Source organism: Corvus hawaiiensis, chromosome Z, assembly GCF_020740725.1.
Source record: "Corvus hawaiiensis isolate bCorHaw1 chromosome Z, bCorHaw1.pri.cur, whole genome shotgun sequence".
NCBI classification, from domain to species: domain Eukaryota; kingdom Metazoa; phylum Chordata; class Aves; order Passeriformes; family Corvidae; genus Corvus; species Corvus hawaiiensis.
This window is the reverse complement of record NC_063255.1, coordinates 23,157,001-23,178,855: the sequence shown is the minus strand read 5'-3', so window position 1 is coordinate 23,178,855 and position 21,855 is coordinate 23,157,001. Positions and strand designations below refer to the sequence as shown.

Here is a 21,855-nt window from a genome sequence, read left to right as displayed (position 1 = left end):
GGCTGACTTTGAATGGGGTGTCACCGTGGGTGGCTTTGCTTGGGGACATTTGCACAAGGGACTTGCTCAAGGTCGTGGAGCAGTTGGTGGATACAGGAACAGAGCCTCAGTGTCCCTATGCCACCAAAATAGAATCCTAGATTGGTTTGGGTTTGAAGGGACCATCTTGTCCAAGCCCCCTGCCATGGGCAGAGACACCTTCCACTATCCCACATTGCTCCAAGCCCCCTCCAACCGGGCCTTGGATACTCCCAAGGATGGGGCAGCCACAGCTTCTCTGGACACCCTGTGCCAGTGTTTTTCCACCAAGTAACAGGAGCAGGAGTGATCAATCACTGGCCAGCGTATCCCATTGAAGGTAGCTGTAATATTTTGACAGATTACGGTGATCTCACATGCACATCTTAATTGCCTCATTATGAAGAGGCACAAATAAAACTGGGGGAAGAAAATAACCCACATACATTTATGGGCTGATGGATGTAGCAGGCAGGTCTGCACTGACGGGACCATGGGTGGATGCAGAGGGAGAGCAGCCAGCCCACCCTGGCTGCTGCCTCTGCTCCTGCAGCCTGGAGCAGGGATTGGGAAAGAGGTGCAGGTAGCAGAGCAGCAGAGCCAAAGCATCTGAGCCTCAGGGTGCTGAGTGCTCCGGGCCGAGGAGGTGGTGGTAGAAAATAAATCAGGGTGACGAAAGGTGTTGAGCTCTCCTGCTGACTCTCCTGTCTTTGGAAGTGTTCAAGGCTGGGTTGGATGGGGCTTGGAGCAACCTGGGATAGTGGAAGGTGTCCCTGCCTATGGCAGAGGGTGGAAGGATGAGCTCAAAGGTCCCTTCCAGCCCAAACCATTCTGAGATTAATTCTGTGGTTCTCTGACTCCCTCTCCTGACAAGGTCAGCAGCCTGGGGTGGTCTGGCATGCTCAGCACCCCAAAGCCTGGTTCTGACACCTCTGGGATGCTTTGCTGGGTGGTCTCATGCTTCAGGGGTAAAGGGGCTGGAGTTCCTCCAGGGGTTTTTGTCAGCAAGTACCGAGGGATGCTCAGGAGGCAGGGCCAGCAGCTGGCTGGGAGGGGGGAGCAGTGGCCAGGGATGTTCAACCTCAAGCCTTGCCCCTGGCCTTGCACCCTGAATCCCTCTCCACACACAGGCTGGGTGAAGGGGTGAACTGGAGACACCTTGTTTTGCCTGGAGAAATGACATTTTGACACCAAGAGCAGGCAGAGATCAGCCAGAGCCTTAGGCTCCTTCCTCCACTGTGCTGAATGCAGAATGAGCCTGGCATGGGGGGGCAGCTGCTTTGCATCCCCTGCTTGCCCTGGGGCACCCCCATATCTTTGGGGGGGGTGCTCCCACAGAGAGTGACTGTAGGCACAGCAAAAAGAAACACAGTCAGGAGCCAGCACTTTCCTGAGGGAAAATCAGAGCAAAGAGAAGGCCAAGCAATGCACATTTTAAAGGGAGATGCTCAGAAAAATCTCAATGTGAATATCAAAAATATAAAATAAAAGCACACAAAATGTGAATATATACAATATTAATGTGAAAGTATAAATATCTAAAATACACAAATAATAAAATATTAATGTACCAGAATATTAATATATTAAAATATTAGAGTATTAAAATATTGAAACACTGCGTGTTACAGCAATTATGTTGCATGCCAACACACAATTAAAAGTCAAAATTGCCATCTCCCAGCCAAGGCTCAGGCTGTGAAGCACTGTCCCCATGGATGCAGCGGGTGGGAAGGGGACATCCCCCATCCCTGACACAGCCCTGAACCAGCAGCCACACGTTGCACAAGCCTGGGCTCTCCCTGGCAGCCTTTATCTCCTCCAAGGGCTTGGCTTTTCAGGGCGTTGTCACCGGGGCTGAGGAAGGAGATGGGAAAGGGAAGTGCTGGTGAAGAGCCCTCACAGGTCACAGGTCTCTTGCTCCTGCCACTGAGCAGCACTGAGACCCAGGAGCAGGGTCCTGTCCCTCCTCAGGGCTGGCACATCTTTCCAGGGCTGCTCTGAGCTGTGTTGGTGCTCCATTTCCACCCCTACAAATGAGTATAGGCAATACAAGTTTGCTTTTATCTGTTTTCTGTGCATATATCTTTATAATCTATTGAGTGTGCTTCTGGTTTTCACTTGCCACGGTGCTAAAACGAGCATTTTGCTTCTTCTCACTGGTATTCCAGTTTTACATTGCTGGTTTGGAGATGCTGAGGTCCTTCAGTATTATACTGAAGGAAGTTGGAGAAAAAAGATTATAAAAACAAAAAAAAACCACACCAGAAAAAAAAACCCCAAACAAACAACAAAAAAAAAAAAAAAGGGGTTTTTGAGCAGCAGAATGCCTGGATCAGCTTTGGGTCACCCAGGGAGTGCAGGATGCAGGTGGTTTATGGCATTGCTGTCGTCCCTGGCTTGTATCTGGGGTTTTTCATCCAAAAAGGGGACAAAGCTTAGCTCTCCCAACCCCTCTTTTTTTCCTGTTGCAGCTTCAGGTGTCTAAATCTGTTGGCAGAACATGGGGGGAAGCGGTCCAGTATCCCACCATAATTTTTTTTATAAGTGGGGCTTTTCCTGGCAAGAAAGTAATGAATGAGTTTTAAGCATGACCATAAATGCAATGTTTCACAACGTCATTTGCAGAATACGTTTATTTTAGGTGCCCTCCACCCTTTCCACCATCTCCCTCCAGTTTATTTTAACAATGCTGTAATTTTCTATTATAAAACGGGATTTTTCTGTTTAACTCCATGTCGTCTGCTCAGCATTTGCCTCTCTCTGTGTGTGTGTGTGTGTGCATGCACTGGTGACATTTGTCACCATCAGATGCTATTTTTAAGCCTGTTATTATTGAGGACCCCACCCTTGGCTTGGGGAGGGGAAGGGGGGAGCGCAGGGGGAGGGAGAGGAGGGAGGGGAAGGAAGGAAAACGTCAGCCTCAGCACACTTCCAGCCTCTGGCCATCAACCTCCCCGGGGGCATGGGAACCATAAGGTCATTTCTCAAACTCGCTGAGCTCCAGAGCTGTCAAACCACCCTGCGAGTTTAAAAAATGCAGATGTATGCAAATGAATGGGCTGTTTCTCTCCCTCTCCCCCCTCACCCCCAGTTTAAATGACATGAATCACCTTCAATTTTGCCAGCATCCTGTAAAGTTATTGGCTTGCCTAAACGCTGCAGTTAACAGAACCACATCTCAGGAGGACCGGGGTGGGGGGATAAGAAAGGAAAAGTAGCTAATTTCCACCAAAACCCCATAATTTTTAATATATTTTATACATATAAATTATATGTAACCATATATATAATCACACACCCCAATCCCCCAATTCTAATTTTTCTTGCTGTTGAGTGAATAATCCACTAATTAGGGAGAATGAAGCTCAGTGTCCAGAAAAAACCCTCTGTAAAAACATTTCTCAGGGTACTCTAGTATTCTGCTGTTCTGATTTTTGGCACTTAGGGTGATCTGGCAGTGAAAGATCAAAATAGGAAGACACGTTTCTTCATGCGAGGAGCTCCTTTAACACTCAGGCTCCTTCCAAAAAAAAAAAAAAAACCAAGTAGATGATAAAAACAGCAATAGAAATTTAATTGCTCATGCTTATTATTCGGGATACAAAGCCCTAGAAAGGAAGCTGTCTTTTCCTCCCTGGCTCAGGGGTTATTTATTATCTTACACTCCACTTGGAGAAGGTATTGGATTTACTGTCATTTATCGGCGATTTTCAAGGAGGATTTGATACGGAGCTGGTCGGGATCGCAGAGGAGCGTTGCTGGTTAACATGGTTAAGCGCAGCACACTGTAATGAATCAATTTGTTTCAGACAACAGATGTAATTAGCGTGGAGGTAATGGGCACACTGCGGGATGCGGGGCTGGAGCACCCTCCTTCCGCTGAAAATGTTGGTAGCTGGAGCTGGGTGTAATTCCTGGTTCCTCTCCCCAGCTCTGGGCATGGGGAGGTGGCTGGAGAGGGCTTCCCATGGTTGGGGCTGCCCTCCAGCCCCTGTGAAGCTTCACTGACCAGAGACAGCTGTCCCCCATCCCTGTTGCTCCCAGCAGGCCTGTGGTCCATCACCTCCCTCTGGGTTGCACCATCCTCCTGAGACCTTCACTCTCTGGCTCCCACACACCCGTTTTTGGCAGCGCTGGTTAAGTGTGGGGGAGATACCTGCAAGGTCTCCCTGGGGTGGGAGGAAAAGGGATACAGCGTTCCTTTTACCACAGGAGCGTTTCCTTCCAGCGTTTACCACAGCCCGTTTCTACGGGCTCCCCAGGCTTCCCAAGGGTTGCTGTCTTGCTGGCCAAGGTGAAGCCCAGGTTTTCATGGACAGCCTCCATCAGACCAGGCTCTTTCCATCCCCGAGGCAGCTGGGAGGGTGGGAGCCAGCTGAAGTGAACCAGGTCCCCACTGGTGGTTTGAAGGAGGTTTGGAATCAGCGCAGCCAGAAACCGAGCAGGGAAGGACACCCAGGACGTGGCAGCGGATCCCGGGAGAGGTGCAGAGGTGGGATGGTGTGGAATTGGGAACCTGACAGAGCTGCAGAGGGCGACATTGGGAACCTGCCTGATGGTGTCAGCCTTGCAAAAGGAATGGAATGGGGCTGCAGTTGTGCTTTCATGTGCCCTGAGTTCTCCTGGAGATGAACTGCTCTGTCCCTCGGCAGCGAACCAAGTGTCTACCTGCACCAGGTAAAGGTGACACTGCAGGAACACATGCTCTGTGTCCTGGGAGTTTCCAAGGGTTAGTGTATTCAAAGTTATTCTGTCTGTTTGATGTATTCTGTCTGTGAGGGGATTAATGTATTCGTCACCTGCTGGAGGAAATTGCTTTCCTTTCCTGGGATTTCTCATGTGGAAGGGCTGCTGGAGCCGTGTGAAAGAGGAAACATCTTACAGATTAAAAAAAAAAAAAAAAAATCGGGTTTTCCTCTTGGGTGTGGGCTTTTTGCTTCCGAGTTTCCTTTGAAGCTAAAGCTGCTCTAGCCGGGGAAGACGTTTGCCAGATGCACAGGGCATTTTGATACCCTGCTGACAAGTCCAAGCAGGATTTGGAATGGAGAAAGCTCAGCTCATGGGAAGAGATAGCAGACAACAATCTGTGTCTGGCCAGCTCCTTGATACCTGGTTGTCTTCCTCTGAGTGTTTAGATACACACTGCGACACAAATCCTTGCTTTCCTCCCCATTCCCAGATCCCTCAGGGAGACATTCCTACATGGCTTGTCCCTGTGTGAGGTGACATGTCATAGCTTCCAGGCATGAAGTAGCAGGACTGAAGATGCATAAGGATCACTCTCCTGCTGCAGCAGGAAGCCATGACCCTCCTATCTGGGATGTCCAGTTGTACCAGTCCCAAAAACAATCACGTAGATGAGATGGGCACTCCCTGGCTTGTCTGGTTTAAGCAGTGTAGGTGCTGGCTCTTGGCAGTGTGAAGCAATACAGCATCCCACTTTACCCACATAGCTCCTGGCTCACGAATCCAACATGTGCCTGGAACAATGCTGGCTCCAGGAGGATGTGGAAGAAATGTGATGGGGAGGGAGTCATTGCACAAGGCTGCTGGGGGACAGGTGTGAAACAGAAGAGGGAGCTCGTGGTGATTTTGAAAAGGTGAGTAGGGTGGGAATCGAGAAGGATGAGGACAAAGAAGGAGGTGAAGAGATGTGGAGGGAAGCAGAGGTTCAGCTACAGAGGATCTGGAAGGAGCTGAAGGTGGCCAAGGGACACGCTTAGTGCAAGCAGGTGGTGAGGACAGGTGAGGTAGAGGAGGGAAGGCAGCATCGTTTTGGCATTATTGACCGGGAATCCCCAGCTAACACTCTGCTGTCTGTGCTTTGTCCTAGGGCACTAAATGAGAATATGGCCAATGGCATTGAAGATCTTATCGGGATCCCATTCCCGAACCACAGCACTGAGGTCCTGTGTGGTTTAAACGAGCAGAGGCATGACGGGCTCCTCTGCGATGTCATCCTCATCGTCCAGGACCAGGAGTACCGCACCCACCGCTCCGTCCTGGCTGCCTGCAGCAAGTACTTCAAAAAACTCTTCACTACCGGCACTTTAACAGACCAGCCCTATGTTTACGAGATTGACTTTGTCAAGCCTGAAGCACTTTCTGCTATCCTCGAGTTTGCCTACACCTCAACCCTCACCATCACCACCTCAAACGTCAAGCACATCCTCAGCGCTGCCAAGATGCTGGAGATCCAGAGCATCATCAACGTATGCCTTGAAATCATGGAGCCCGACAGAGAGGCCGAGGAGGAAGATGACAAAGAGGACGACGATGATGATGAAGACGAAGATGAAGATGAGGAGGAAGAGGAGGAGGAGGAAGTGGAAGATTTTGTCAATCAGGAGAACCTAACTGATGTACAAGAAGTAAGCTGCCACCAAAGCCCTTCTGAGTCCGATCTTACTGAAGAAGCTTACACAGAAGCACCTAAAGATTTTCCAAATCACTTCCCAGCCAGTAACTCCTCTGGACACTTGGGCATGATAAGAGACTTCTCCATCGAGTCCTTGCTGAGTGAAAACTTGTACCCTAAGGCAAACATCCCAGAAAGGAGGCCAGTTCTATCTCCTTTCGCCCCCAGCTTCTTCCCCCATCTGTGGAATGGTGACTTTAACTCCTTCTCCCAGCTTGAAGAGCCGCAAGTAGACAATGGCCCTTTGGATTTGGTGATCAAAAAGAGGAAGATCAAGGAAGAGGAGGAGAAGGAAGACCTGCCTCTGCCTCCGCCTCCTTTCCCTAATGACTTCTTCAAGGACATGTTTGCCAACACCCCAGCAGCTCCCTTAGGGCATATTAAGGCAGAGACTGACTATAGCGCTTATCTCAATTTCTTAAGTGCTACCCAGTTTGGAGGAGTTTTCCCCCCATGGCCCCTGGAGGAAGAGAGGAAAATGAAGCCCAAGGCATCCCAGCAGTGTCCCATCTGTAACAAAGTCATCATGGGAGCCGGCAAGCTGCCCAGGCACATGAGGACCCACACGGGGGAGAAGCCCTATATGTGCAATATCTGTGAAGTTCGCTTTACCAGGTGTGTTGGTCCCCTCTGCTGTGTGTGGGGAGTGGGGTGGTGGCTGGAAGGGCCACATCACAATACATTACTGATTTCTCAGCTACACATCAGGGTTTTTTTCCCCCCCAGACAAAAACAGGGAAGAAAGCAGGGCATGATCTCTATCCCTTCAGGAAAAAAAAAAAAAAAAAAAAGGAGAAAGGGAGGGTGGAGGAAGAAAATGAACCTACTGATTTTTGTGGGTTGTGGATGACATCCACAACTCACTGGATCCATCCCCTCGCTGGACAAAAGCTTAAATAAGTAACGGGATATTTTCAACCCCACCATAGTTCACCACAGTGGGACCGGAGTGAGCTGGAAAACAGATGGTCAAACAGCCAAGGAGGCTTCATCTCTAATGTGCTGAGAGATGCATGGAGCTGGGAGGGCCATTTAGCCACAGGATGTATTTAGTTTGGGTTTGCACATTTTGGCATCAGTGTAGACCACAACCAAATTGCACATGTTTGGACATGACAGTATCTGGGCTTTCTGGGGCTGGAGCAGCCCTAATTATTATGTGTTAGTAGGGCAGCTGGGGTCTCGGTCTCTTCTCCAAAGTTACAAATGACAGGACAAGGGGAAACATCCTCAAGCTTCACCAGAGGAGGTTTAGATTGGATATTGGGAAAATTTCTTCATGTAGAGCACTGTAACAGCCTGCCCAGGGCAGTGGTGGAGTCCCCATCCCTGGAGGGATTTAAAAGCTGTGTAGATGTGGCACCTGGGGACATGTTTTGGTGGACTTGGCAGTGCTGAGGGAAAAACTGGACTCATAGAATCATAGAATGGTTTGGGTTGGAAAGGAGTTTTAGAGTTCATCCAGTGTCACCCGCTGCCATGGGCAGGGACAGCTTCCCCTATCCCAGGTTGCTTCAACCACTGTCCAACCTGGCCTTGGACACTGCCAGGGATGGGGCAGCCACAGCTACTCTTGCCAAGTTGTATTTAGCTGTGCAGATCTAATGTCCCAGCCTGCAACTGTGCTCTGCAAAGCTGGGCAAATTTAATCGGTGAGCAGAGACAAATAGATTCCTGGACCTGCTCTTGCTGAGTATAATTAATATCTAATGAGAACAATCTTTACCATAATAATAAAGCTTTCTGACAAGAGCATGGTATTTCAGCTCCTGGCTGCATGAGAGAGAGAGAGCCCTATTAAGCTAGGGTGAGAAAACCAGAGGAAAATAATCTTCACAGTAGGCAGAGGCGAGCTCCTGACAATGGCCGGACACCTGGGGTGCTCCTGCATTCAGCCTGTCTTTTCTTCTCCTGTCCCTATGATAATACTCGAATGGAAGATATGCAGATGATGAGAATTTGACCTGAAAATAAATTTCCATGCTCCCCTCCATCAACGCAGCAGACGCTGTATTATAATGCAGGGAGCATCGTGCCTCGGGCGGGCATGTGCGACATGAGCCAGCTCACTCTGGTATTTGCAGGGGAGAGGCCACTGCATGGTGATCATTCCTGCCTGCAGGAATTTGGGTCTGGCTCCTGCTGGTGCTGCATCCCCAGGTTAGCACTGGGCTGTTGTCTCTGCAGCGTGGGTTCAGCCCTGTGAGCGTGGTGGCATCTGGGACTGGAGGGACGCCTGGCCAGCCCCATCCTGTGGTCCCTATCACTCCCTTGTGTGTGCTGCTGTGGGTGCTAATTGCTGATGAGGAAATGGTCTGGCTAGATCCATCACTGACAACTTCCCTGTAACAGGAATAATAGAGCTGAGCCCTCCCAGAGGGCTCCCAGAAACCTTTACAAAGTCCCAACGGCAAGGGCAGTGTTGTTCACTTAGTTTGGGGAAACTGAGACACAGAGAGATGCTGATACTGACCCCTAATCCAGATGGGCTGTGTCAGCATAGTGGAAGTTAAAAACTCCACACAGAGCTGCTCTAGCATGATCCATTACTAATGTAGGACTAAACCCATTGGTTTTGACATCCCCCATGTGCTCAGCAGCGTCTCAATACAGGGCACAGGGGTAGGGGGACTTTATCCAAGGAAAAAAATCACAAAGCTGGGGCTGCTCAACAGTGCAGTCCCCCAGCATCACTGATGAAAACTGTTCTTGTGGGTCACCCTGTGCAGAGCTGAAGGGTGCTGAAGGGTCTTTTCCTTCTTTAACACCCTAAGCAAAGTGGATATCTTGAAATACTGATTTGTTTTTAAATGTGTTCAAAGGATTTTGAATAGCATGCAGCTTATTGGTTTTGTTTGGGTTAGGGTGTTTTCAACTGTTCTCATCATTACTCTGATGTGAGAGCTCTCTTTCAGGAGAAAGTGTATTTTTAAGCAAAGTGGACTGATTGAGATGTAGAAAGAGATTTCTACCGGGATTTCCTCAGTGCTGCCACTTGCATTATTTGTTTTGCTCTCAGGGGGGAGTCCCATGCTTCATGAAAGCTTTGTACTTGTACCCACGGTGCCTTCACTGGGGAGATGCAAGCTCATATGGTCTCTCTTGGGGTCCCCTGGGAGTGAAGGTGCAGGGAAGCAGAGGTTCCCAAATGGAATTTCAGTATGAATCAGTCCTTTGCCTTATTTCTGCAGTTAAGAAACTGTGGAGGAGAAAATCTACTGGGGAAATAGAGAAGATATATTTTCCTGGGTGAGGAGTGCCCCAACCTCCCCATCAGATCCTTTCCCCTTCACATCAGTGGGATCTCGCATCGCCGGGCAAGGACCCCACATGCACCTGGATCTGCCACTCCTGCTGCCCAGGGACATCTGATCGCAGGAAGCAGGACTTCATTTAATAGCTCATTAATTATTTTTTCCTTAAACAAAGGCTGCTCAGCTTCTAGTCTGCTGTTCTACCCTGCCAGAACACTGGAGAAAGCTGCAAATATTTCAGCTTTTCCACCAAGACAACCCCAGAGTACTCAAGGAGATACTGTTCCAGCCAGAAAGGTTAACATTATTTGTTCCTATTATTTGTGTTGTGACAGCTCACAGAGCCCTAATCGCTCTCCTAATGCAATTGCATTAAGGTTATTCACACACACGGAGCGTGGGTCTCCGTCAGAGCGAGCCTCCAGCCCAGCTCCCAGCTCACAAACCCAGAGTTGCCTGTGCCACATTCCCCCTGGGGTGCTTCACCACAGAGCACCTCGCCCCCCCAGCCCTTGAGAGGCTCCAGGCAGAGCCACAAACCTCCCTTGCATTCCCCGGAGATGCTGCCGGGGCAGGGAGGATTGGGTTTCTCTCCGTCTGCTGCCGGAGATGGGTAATAGCCCGAAAAGAGCTTTGCCTGTATTTACATTATACAGTCCTGGCACGCGGCGTGTTTATTAGGAAAAGCGATCCTGCTAGGTTAAACATTACATATAGGGGTTTAAATTAAATTATAGGTGGGGCCGGCAGCTCTGCTTTTTATTAACATTTCCCACCGCTTTGCAGCACGAGCCCCCGCGTTCACCCGCGCACGGCTTCGCCGCGATTCTCCGTTCAGGGAGGAATTCTCCCTGCTGCTGCTGCTTTGTCTGCTGCTGAGCGCTGATTCCAGCCCCTCCAGGGGAAATGCACCCTTGTGAGAACACTGGGGTAGCACCATCTGTAAAAATGCCAGAGTGGGAAGTTGCCCTGAGCTTGGCACAGGTCCTGAGAGATGCCTTTTTTGGTGTCTCCCTAAAAAAATCTGTAGGTGCAGGACCAGGCTGGGATCAGTCTCCCAAGGGCAATTAAGCATCGTCTGGTGAAGAAGTGACTCTCCTGCTAGGGATACTCCTTTGCATCCTTGATCCTGAGGGACTGGTGTGCAGGGATGCCCAGCCCAGGGCTGCATTCCTCAGGGTATGGCCAACGCCTTTGTGCTGCTGGGCATGTCACCAAAAACTGTTTCAATATGCACACGGGCTGGGTGGCAAAAACTAGTTCAAAGGCAGCACCTTGCAAGTTTAGAGAGCTTGACCTGCCTGAAGAAACAAATGTTAGTGTGGTTTTTATGTTACATAAATTAAAACATCGTAATATATACTTAATATGATGTAATTTAAAATATGATTATATTTTAAAACAATAATAAATTGTATATTCTTTACTGTTTATATTAAAATACACAGTATAGTTTTATATGGCATATCTGTAATATATAATATATATTTTATATTTAATAATTACATTACTCCACATGTTCTGCATTATTTTTAGCCTCAATACTAGCATGTTGGAGGGTTCATACTGAAATAATTTTGGAAAACAATGTAAATTTTCCCACTTTGCTCTTTACTTGAACTTCACTGGTGCAACCTAGGAAGCAGTGTTCAGCTCAGCTGAGCCATAGTCAGCTTCACTTTCTATAATCATATGCTTTACCTGTGATTTTGGTTTTTTTGCTTTTTTGGCTGAGAAAGGAAACATTCATTTACTGGGGGAAAACGTAGTGGTTGGATCGCCAGCATGGAAAAATATTCTTGCTTTTAGACGTTCCCCTTAAAAAATACATACATATATATTTGTAAATAAGTGCCATTGGGATGGATATTATGCTATTCCGTGGCTGGATTTAAAAAACTTCTCCAGACTGTGTGGGAGGCTGGATGTGTGCTGGCCTTGAGGACCCTGGCAGGGAAGTACAGAGTGCCTGGCTGCTGCACCTCTGGCAGCATCACCCTCTGTGATGCTCCTGCTCCATAAGAAAGCTCCTGAGACACCATGTGGTCAGTGCAAGAATAAAAGGAGAGGATAATCGGCTCCAAGAGGGACTGAATTTAAGTGGTATTGTCCCACGTTGCCAGGCTCTCGAATCCCAACTAATTTCCTTATTCGCAGGCTGGAATAGGGCTGTACTTATTTAATAATCCCAGATTTAGTTATATATAGATATATTCCCATATTTAGATACTTGCTGTTTACAAATACATGGAAGGAGGTTGTAAGGCTGGTGGGGGCCGGGCTCTTCTCCCAGAGAACAAGGGACAGAACAAGAGGGAACGGGCTGAAGTTGTGCCAGGGGAACTTGAGCTTGGAAAATCAGGAAAAATTTCTTCACTGAAAGGGTTGTCCATCCCTGGCACAGCTGCCCAGGGCAGCAGTGAAATCCCCATCCCTGGAGGGATTTAAAAGCCGTGTGGATGTGGCACTTGGGGACGCAGGTTAGTGGTGGCCTTGGCTGGGGGAATGATTGGACTTGATGATCTTAGGTCTTCTCCAGCCTTAACGATTCTGTGGGTTTTGGGTTTATTCCAGGGGTTTTTTCCCTCCAATTTAAGCTGTTTTGAACTCTGGGATGGGCTGCAAACTCCTGACATGGGAGGGCTCTGTGTGTGATGTTTTGGTGCCCAGGAAAGAGAAGGCGAATGCAAACATCAGCCTGCAAGACCATCCATACACTGGGAGAGGCCCCAGGATGAGCTCCCCACCTTCCCATCACCTCCTCCCCTGATCCCAAGAGCAATCCCAACCACCCTGCCCCCGGCCCACACCAGCTGACCAAGCGCCTTTTCTTTTGCAGGCAGGACAAGCTCAAAATCCACATGCGGAAGCACACGGGGGAGCGGCCCTACCTTTGCATCCACTGCAACGCCAAGTTCGTGCACAACTACGACCTGAAGAACCACATGCGCATCCACACGGGCATCCGGCCCTACCAGTGCGAGTTCTGCTACAAGAGCTTCACCCGCTCCGACCACCTGCACCGCCACATCAAGCGCCAGAGCTGCCGCATTGCGCGGCCCCGGCGCGGCCGCAAGCCGGCGGCGTGGCGGGCGGCCGGCCTGCTCTTCACCCCCGGGGGCCCGCCCGTAGAGAACAGCTTCGTGATGCCGCCCACGCTGGAGGAGATGAGCAGCCACCTCAGCAGCACGGCCATGTGCCTTCCCGGCCCCAGCCCCAAACACTTCCTGAGCGGGGCCAAGACCCCCTTCAGCCTGCAGGAGCTGGAGAGCCAAATTGAAGAAACCCAGATGAAGCTCTTCAGGCGGGCCCAGATGGACATGGAGAGGAACGCGGGCATCTTCGCCTTCGCCCTGGGCCACAATGAAAACCTCGCTGCCCAACCTTTCTTCCCTCTCCCTGACCCTTGGAGCACAGGCTTCAGTGGCTTGGCGGGGCTTGGCCACGTGGCTCCCATCTCAGAGGCCAGCAACTAAACCTGCACCTGGTCCCACCATGCCTCTGCTCCCATCCCAACAAGGCGGCCGGCTCCCCCGGGGCTCCCACCTGCCCTTCTGCATCATCAGGTTCCTGAGAAGCTCTTCATCCCCTCACTGCCATGGCCTGCCATGGGGCTTGGGGCACGGGGCCATCCCTGGGGCAAGCAGGGGATGGGCAGGTGCCGTGCCCCATGGCCACCGGCACTTCAGACTCAGCACTTGGCTTTGGGGCCATCGGGCACTCACTGTCCCATCCCACCACTCATGGCTCTGTCTGGGAAGGCCAGGCCAGGACTGCTGCTCTCTTCAACACTCCCAAAAATGTCACTTGCCTTAGTCCAGGGCTCGGCCATCACCATGAGATGGCTTTTCTGTGGGAACTGTTACCCATTTCCCACCGACAGAGCTCAGTGGACACTGACAAGCCGTCCAGACTTGGGTTTGTTATGTTGCATTCCTTGGCCCTTTTGGTCAAAAGGACTTTTCTGTTTTCTTTCTGGTTTTGTTTTCTTTTCTTTTTAATTAATTCCTATGTCTGGCAACAATATTTGTTCTACAAGGGATAAAGGGGAGGTCTAGCAGCTTTGATGGGAGAGGGAGGATCCTGGCCACTGCCTTTCTCAGCAGTATATCAGATTTACAGGGCTGGTGAAAGCCCTGATCTGCAGCATGAGTTGGGACCCTAAAAACATTAAAAAAAAAAAAAAAAAAAAAAAAGGAGATAGAAAAACACCCAGCGCAAAGCTGGGTGGAAAAGGGGGATTTTACTTATTTTGGTTCTTTACCTATTTCAAAGTTTCAAAAGGAGAACCAAAGCCTATTTTGAGTATTTTAACTTCAGTTGCTTGAAAAGGTGAAGGAAAAGTTTTGGAAGAATCAGAAATGTTTCGATACTGAGCTTTTATTAAACCCTTGCTTTGAAAAAATGAACCACGTGGGAATTTTGAAATGAAAAACTCGTTTCAAACCAAAGAGTCAGAATTCGCTGCCGCTGACCATTCTGAAATGTCTGGGGTTCTGTCCTTAATTCCCTCAAATTCCTATGTGATAGTGATGAGAAAAATTTACAAAACACTCGTGTGTCCCCAAATCTGCAGTGCTGATGGGAAACAATTGGGTGTGCAAATATCCCTGCTGCTTGTCTCACGGGATCTTTGTGGAAAAGAAGTTCACTAAAGGTGTCTTGATGGTGATGTCATCTACTTGCAAGCAAGTAGAAATGCTATTTTTCACTGTTCATTGGTTCAAAAGAGAAGGTGGTGACATATGGGTCCTCCAAGCCAAAGGCTGCACACGGTGGCCAACAGGTTTGGGGTGACTCCTCAGCATCCCTGCAGACCCCATCTTGGCCACCCCATCTGGTAATTGTTTTGGGGCAAAAAAAGTGGCAGATTGGCTGGAATAGCCCTATCCACCTCCTTCAGCCCCAAATCCATGAGCTACTCTGAAGGATAAAGGCTTTTGGTGGCCATCTGCCTCTTGTGGCTCCTCCTAGATGAGCCTTGGAGGCAGACGTGGTGGGACCTCAGTTCCACCACTGGCTGAGGTGGGCTGCAGTGGTTGTTTTACATGGAACCAACACTTGGAAATGTAAATGTTACAAATTAGGGCTTTTTATTTCTCTTTTTACTGTGACCTTTCAATGTCAGCAAAAGAGAAGGGAATGTGAGAACCGCGGGTTCATGAGTTTTTTGGTTTTTCCATCAGTGACGCGGTGGCTGGATGAGAATCTGCCCACCAGAGGCAAGGAGGGGGACACAGGGAGTCAAGGGTTCCACAGCCCCCAGGAGGGTGTGAGGGACTTCTGCACTGAGACCACCCGTAGCAGAATGATCCCAAAGAACTGCCCAACACTTGGCTTCCTCCTCCAAAAAGAAATCATAAGGACTCCACGTGCAATGAAAGTCAATGGAGAGGAAAAAAAAGGAAGAAGAAAAAGAAATCTTCTTAGAACTGCATCAAACTTTTTCTTTTTAATCCACATCAACTCCTTACACAAGCGACATTTTGCAGATGATTGGTTCCTTCAGGTGTTTTTTTTGTCTACGATTTGGAGTCATTGTAAAATATCCAAAGATGCTGAGTACTGTATGATCTGCAAGGACTTGAAGCAAGGTGTTTTTTCTGTCTTGGTTTGTTTGTTAGGTCAGTTGGGTTCTTTTTTTTTTTTTTCCTATATGTCTAAGTGGGGATAAACCTTTGCAATTTTTCTATTTATAACTATTTTTATGTGATTGCTTTATGTACAAAACAATGGAAAAAAAATCAAAAAAGTAGTGAGGAACACACACATACACAAACAGATTTGCCTTAGTTACTCACGGGACAATCACCCTTAACTTTGATTGATGCTAAAAAGCGGATGGAAAAAAAGAGACTAGGTCATTTTATGTATTTATTAAACTGTATTAACTGATGCTTTTAAATTATTAGCAGGACTTGATTCTCTTGCCTGTGGCCATGGTGAGAAGGCAAAGCCGCTGCAGTTGCTGAGCTGCCAGCGCAGCCATCCGTGTGGCTTCAGCTCTGTGGATGTTTGCCTGACACCTTTTGGAAAGGCAGAATAATCACTTACTAATTAAGCATTGAGCTGGTACGGGCTCCAGCCCGAGGGGCTGTTGGCGTTGCGATGCTGATGATAATTATGGAGTTAAGGTTGATTTTCCCGTGTTGGCACTGGGTTGGGTAGGGCTGGAGGGAGCTGAGTGCTGGCAGTGATCATGTTTTGGGGTGTAGAGGGATGATTAGAGAAAACCCTGTTTCTTACCATTTTGATGTTTTGTGGTGAGTCCAGGCCACAGGTATCCATGTGGGAGCCCAGCTAAGCGTGAAGGTGCCTTCCTGGGGATCTGCTCCCGTTTCCTATCCAGGATGGGTGTAATGAGCACCAAACCTCAGGCTGGAAGGACACAGGTTCTGTCCCAGCTCATGGTGTGGTGGCTTCTTGTTCATCTCACCTTGGCTCCTACGTCCTGGCTGCAGCAGGGGCAGTGTGGACAGCAGGGGAGGGGGGATTCTGCCCCTCTGCCCCGCTCAGGTGAGACCCCACCTACAGAGCTGCCCCAGCCCTGGGGAACAACAGCACAAGGACCTGGAGCTGCTGCAGCCAGTCCAGAGGAGGCCACGGAGCTGCTGCAGGGCTGGAGCCCCTCTGCTCTGCAGCCAGCCTGGGACAGCTGGGGGTGTTCAGCTGCACAAGAGAAGGCTCCAGGGAGAGCTCAGAGCCCCTGGCAGGGCCTAAAGGTGGTTTAGGAGAAAGATGGGGGCAAACATTTTAGCAGGGCCTGTTGTGATAGAAGAAAAGGAGGTGTTTTAAACTGAGAGAAGATTCAGTCTAGATGGAAGGAAGAAATTTTTTACAATGAGGGTGGTGAAAACACTGGAACAAGTTGCCCCAACAGGTGGTGACTGCCCCATCCCTGGGAGTGTCCAAGGCCAGGTTGGATGGGGCTTGGAGCAACCTGGGATAGTGGAAGGTGTCCCTGCCCAGGGCAAGGGGGTGGAACTGGATGACCCTTAAAGGTCCCTTCTAACCCAAACCTTTTGATGATTCTTTAAACACAACTGACACGAACATGAGCCCTGTAATTCATGTGGCCGCTCAGGAATTGCTTTGTTGTTTTTGAATGAGGTGCAAAAGCCTGGGAAATAAGCTCCAGGTAGGAACGGTGGGACTTGTCCCACATTGTTCAGCCATTTGGAAGTGAAGTAAACAGGCACCCTGTGCCTATTGGGACACCTGTGTGTTGTCCTGCAACCTGGCACGGGATTTCCAGCCTTCCTCTGAAGCCATCCTGGCTCTGGAGGAAGGCAAGTATTGATGGAGGGTGATTCACCCCACCTACGCTAGACCTCCCAGGGGTGGGATGAATCACCTTTGGGCACCTCTCTGCTACCTACCAGCGTGCTGTGCTTTCCCATAGCTCAGTGAGATAAGGTTAACCACTGGGAGGGATGTTCCCACCACCACTGCTCCCTCCTCTCTGCTCAGCTCATGGGACAGTCCCTGGAAAAACCTTTCCCAGGAGGATGGGATGCTGGCGCAGCCTGGAGACCCGGGTCAGGCAGCTTGATTTCTTCCCAGTCCATTTCCACTGGGAGTGCAATGGGAAATAAAGGTCCAAGTCCATCCTCCCAAACCTGGGGACCAGGGATTCAGGCTCATAGGTCATACACCCTGCTGTAATCCCAGTAAAACATCCCAAGTTCTTACAGCCACAGGTTATTTTCCTTTCTTCACTCTTTGGAGAAGGACTCCGCAGCATCAGGTGCTTGGGCAGCGGTCCAGATCTGCAAGCAGAGTCCAGAAATGTGACTTGGGAACAAAGAAATACCATTCCCCCTCTCAGGGCAGGTGGTCAGTTGTTGAGCAGTTCCTCTGTGCTTGGAGCCTGCAGGACCACAGCAGGGTAGGCCATAAGCTGTGTGTTCCTGAGCACAAAGAAACCCCACAAATGAAAATTGTGTGAATGACTTTTTAGCTATTTAAATACATTTATAATTTTTTTTTCAGGTCTTCTGGCTTTTAACCCCATTTTATGCTCACATTCTGGTTTGCTTATAATGCCAGAACAACAACAACAAGAGATAGATTTGCAAGGGGAGGGTGAAAAAAAAAAATCTGAAAACCGCTCGGAGGAGCTGTGCATTAATCAGACACATGGGAATCACGGGAAGAAACCAGCTTCAGTAAATGCTTGTTAGCAACAACATATGGCTACATGCTTGCTCCTGAACAGCTGCTGTTATCTGCTGGAGCATCCAGGCTGCGGAGGGGGAATGGCACTGGGGCGATGCTGCGCAAGCAGCGTTTGCTTGGACCAGGTGTTGCTGCCAAAGGAGCATCTCCTGGCACGAGTGGCAGGGAGCTGGATGGGCAAACCCTTCCCCTGGGCTTGAAGCCCTTTGCTGAGCATTGCAAGAGCCTTTTCCTGCAGTTGTGCAGAAGGAAATTGCATACAGAAAAAAACATTCGTGTTTTTAAAAAGGGGAGAAAGAGCCTGCAGGTTGGCAAGTGACAAGCTTTTCCATTTGGCAGTCACCTGCAGGAAGAAAAAAAAAAGGGAATAATTTTGCAAAATACAGCCTGAAATGTTTTAGACTTGAATGTGTCAGCAGGACTCCTGGTGGCACCAGTGAGGCTGCAAATGCTGCCCAGTCTCTGCTCTGCTCTGCTCGTGCCCTGCCCGCAGCCCCCTGGGGCCTGCTATGCTCCCCATCCTTTTCCTTCTGTTTTGGGGGTGATTAGTGCTTTATTTACAGTCTCAGGGCTCTGAAAATGGAATATTGTGTGGTTGCAGATGAAACTTTTAAGGTAAGAGAGTAAATGAAGCCAGACCCCAACCATCTCATTTTGAGAAAATGCTGGTTTTGGCAGCAGGTTACCCGTGGGTTTTTAAGATCTGCCACTGCCTTTTGGTGCCTCTGACTCTATGCACCTGAGTTTCTTTCCAAGCCAAAACCAAGAAGGGAAGAACTGAGAAAAATCCCTTCTTGTGGAAGATAACACCCCATATAGTCCAAGCCCGAGTGAACTCATCCCCATCCCGCCTCCCAGCCCCACCTCTGGGATTTCCAGCAGAGGGAGAGGAAATACCTGTGGCCTGGAAACACCTTTTTTTCCCCCCGTGTTTTCCTATGTTGAACCAATGTTTTACATGACTTGCACTATTTGCTGTAGGGCAGGACACTGTTTAGGTTTCTTTGTTCCAGTCTCTTGTTCGGTTGCGACTCCTCTTGGCGGTCCTGTACACGTACCTGCTGCACATCTTACACCCCTGGAGAAAATAAACTGTTACCTGAAGCAGTGAGTCTGTCCTGTGTCCTTCACGCTGCTCTGGGTCTGGGGAATTCAGATTTCGGCATCAGATTAGTGGTTGGACTTGGTGATCTCGGGGGTCTTTTCCAACCTAAATGATGCTGCGATCAAACGGTGGTGAGCAGGGGTGATGGAGCATTTTGTGGTGGCCCTCCAGGGTGACCCTTCACGTGGCATCTGGGCTGTCACCACAAGGGTGCAGGGGCTGAGAAGCAGCCTCTGGTGATGCCCGAATGAAATCGTGTGTGTGTGGGGGGGGGTCAAATAAATGCTATATATGTAGAGTAGAATCGTTCGGGTGTTGTTTTCCCCCATTTCGGCACATCGGCTTGCTCAGCTCCCTGCACACCCGAAGTTGGGCTGCCCTCGTGTGGTGGCCCGGAGGCAGCTCTGCCACCGGAGCCGCGCTGGGGACAGCAGAGGGCTGGGACCCACATCTGGAGCTGTTTTGGGGGTCTCGGTTGCACCAGGACATGCAGGACCCTCCATAACCTCCTGTCGCACCCAGCCACGTCTGCTTGCCAGGAAGAGGAAATACAAACGTCATGTCCAGAGGGAGTTTAATGGTTGGACTTGATGATTTTAAGGGTATTTTCCAACCTAAGTGATTTTATGATCTAAGAATTTTTTACACCTTAATTAACCACAACCAAGGAATAAGGCCAGTGAGGCTGGGAACGTGCCAAATTGTCGGTGGCCTCATTTCTGAATGAGAATTCTGATTTTTAGGGAATTTTTCCTGAAGGGTAAGCCAGGACAGGACTCTGTGATGCCCAATGTGACCTCAGCTGATGCTTCCCACTTCCCCTCATGGTACCACTAATAATTTGATCAGTTTGGGCAAGTAGGGGTTTCAAATGTAAATCTTAAGCAATTTATATAAAGCTCATTTCCTTAGGAACTGAGACTAAAAACTGTATGTGCCAATACCAAGGAAGAAGCCAAACAGCAGAGTTGAGCTACAACCCCCCAAGTTTCATTTTATTTATTTCTGTCTGCAGAGATGACACTGACTGAGATGTCACAAATCCGATTGGGCTTCCTAATAGTTCATGCAGTGCCTTGAGCCTCAGGGGTCATCTCAAATTCAGGAAGCCAATTTGCAGGCAGGAGATGCAAAGCCAGACCAGGCAAGGGCTGAGGTTTTAAGGACTGACCCTGTCAGCTAAAACCTTCCTCTGCTCTTGGGTAACCTCTGGCAAATCCTGATAGGGATGTCTGTAATCCTGCCTGTTTTTAAGGTGTAGCTGTTAACTCCGTTTCCATAGTGAACAGGACAGGGTTGTCTCAGTGGGACCAACTTCTGCAATGTGAGCTGGAGTTTTGCATCGTTGGGGGAAATATTTCAGGCTTCACCTTTGAGTTCTCAGAAATAGGGTTCTCATTTAGGCAGCTTTTAGGATATTTTTCTGGAGGTCTTGATGATATATTCATTGAAAAAATCGGTTGGAAATACTAAGTCTTCACAGCTTTTCTGAGACATGGTCCTTGAATCTGAAGCGAAGGTGAGCAGGGATTTGCTCTGGGTGCTGCTGCAGGGGTGTGAGCCAGGCTGTGACACCCCAAAATTTAAACACAGGAGCTGAATGAGAAAAGTGAGGAGTGAACAGAAGCTCTGTGGGAGGTGGAAGAAGATCTCCCATGGGGAGACAGTGAGGCCACACCTCAAGGGCTGTGTCCAGCTCTGGGCGCCTCAGGACAAGAGAGACATTGAGGGGCTGGAGCGTGTCCAGGGAAGGGAACGGAGCTGGGAAGGGGCTGGAGCCCCAGGAGCGGCTGAGGGAGCTGGGAAAGGGGCTCAGGCTGGAGCAAAGGAGGCTCAGGGGGGACCTTGTGGCTCTGCACAAGTCCCTGACAGGAGGGGGCAGTCAAGGAGGGGGTTGGCTCCCAAGTGACAAGAGAAAATGGCCTCAAATTGTGCCAAGGCAGGTTTAGGCTGGATATGGGGAAAATTTCTTCCCTGAAAGGGCTGTCCAGCCCTGGCACAGCTGCCCAGGGCAGCAGTGGAGTCCTCATCCCTGGGATTTAAAAGGGATTTAAAAGATGTCTAGATGCGGTGACATGGTTTGGTGGACTTGGCAGTGCTGGGGGAATGGTTGGATCTGATGATCTTAGTGGCTTTTCCCACCTAAATGATTCTGCAATTCTGTGAGCTAGGGGCAATCACCAGTGCTGGAGCAGCAGCCCAGATGCAGATGAGCTCCTCATGCAGCTACCTGGTGCTCTTTATCTTCAGTCCTGCCCTCCTGCTCTTTGTGTTCAATCAGCTCAGCCTATGGCAGAGATTTGTAGCTCCAAGCGCTTGGGATGCTTTTCCCCTGGAGCAGAAGCAGCCAAGCTGGACAATATATATATATTTATATGTGTGTGTGTGTGTACATAAACATACATACATATAGATATATATTTTTTTTCAGATAGATTCAACAACCCTAATACATGTGTGAGTGCATACCCAGACCTACATACATCTAATATGCATTTAGGTGTTATCCTCACCAGACTTTATATAGAAGACAACAATATTTCTCCTTTGGAAGGAGAAGCTGAGGCACAGGGAGGCGCGGAGATTTATTCACACAGGTATCTCTGTGTGCTGCCAGCCTACCCTTTACACAGGTGCAAATCATCCCTGGGGAGTGCTGGACCTTCGCAATGGCTTCATCCGTCTGTAAGATTAAATGCTAGGAAGGAGTATTCCCAGGAAACCCCATCTCCTTGTTGCCAGCATCCCTGTCTGATTCAGCTGGCCACAAATACGATCCAGCTGCTGCGGATGAAATCTGGAGCAAGAGGGAAAAAGGAAGTAACCAAGAGAGGGCGTTTTTTACCCAAGACGAGACCATGCCAGGATGAGCTGGTGAG

General features: G+C 49.3%; 1 protein-coding gene across 7 annotated transcripts in view; it reads left to right on the top strand.

Annotated features, from left to right (window-relative positions):
• Positions 1–15,282, top strand: part of ZBTB7C (zinc finger and BTB domain containing 7C) — a 151,071-nt gene extending 135,789 nt beyond the window's left edge. For all 7 annotated transcript variants that reach the window (XM_048292682.1, XM_048292688.1, XM_048292685.1 and 4 more), the window contains 2 exons: positions 5,855–7,054; positions 12,533–15,282. In XM_048292682.1, the coding sequence (XP_048148639.1) occupies positions 5,855–7,054; positions 12,533–13,169 (1,837 nt within the window). In that variant the 3' untranslated portion in view covers positions 13,170–15,282. The remainder of the gene's footprint in view (positions 1–5,854; positions 7,055–12,532) is intronic.
• The last annotated feature ends 6,573 nt before the right edge of the window (positions 15,283–21,855 follow it).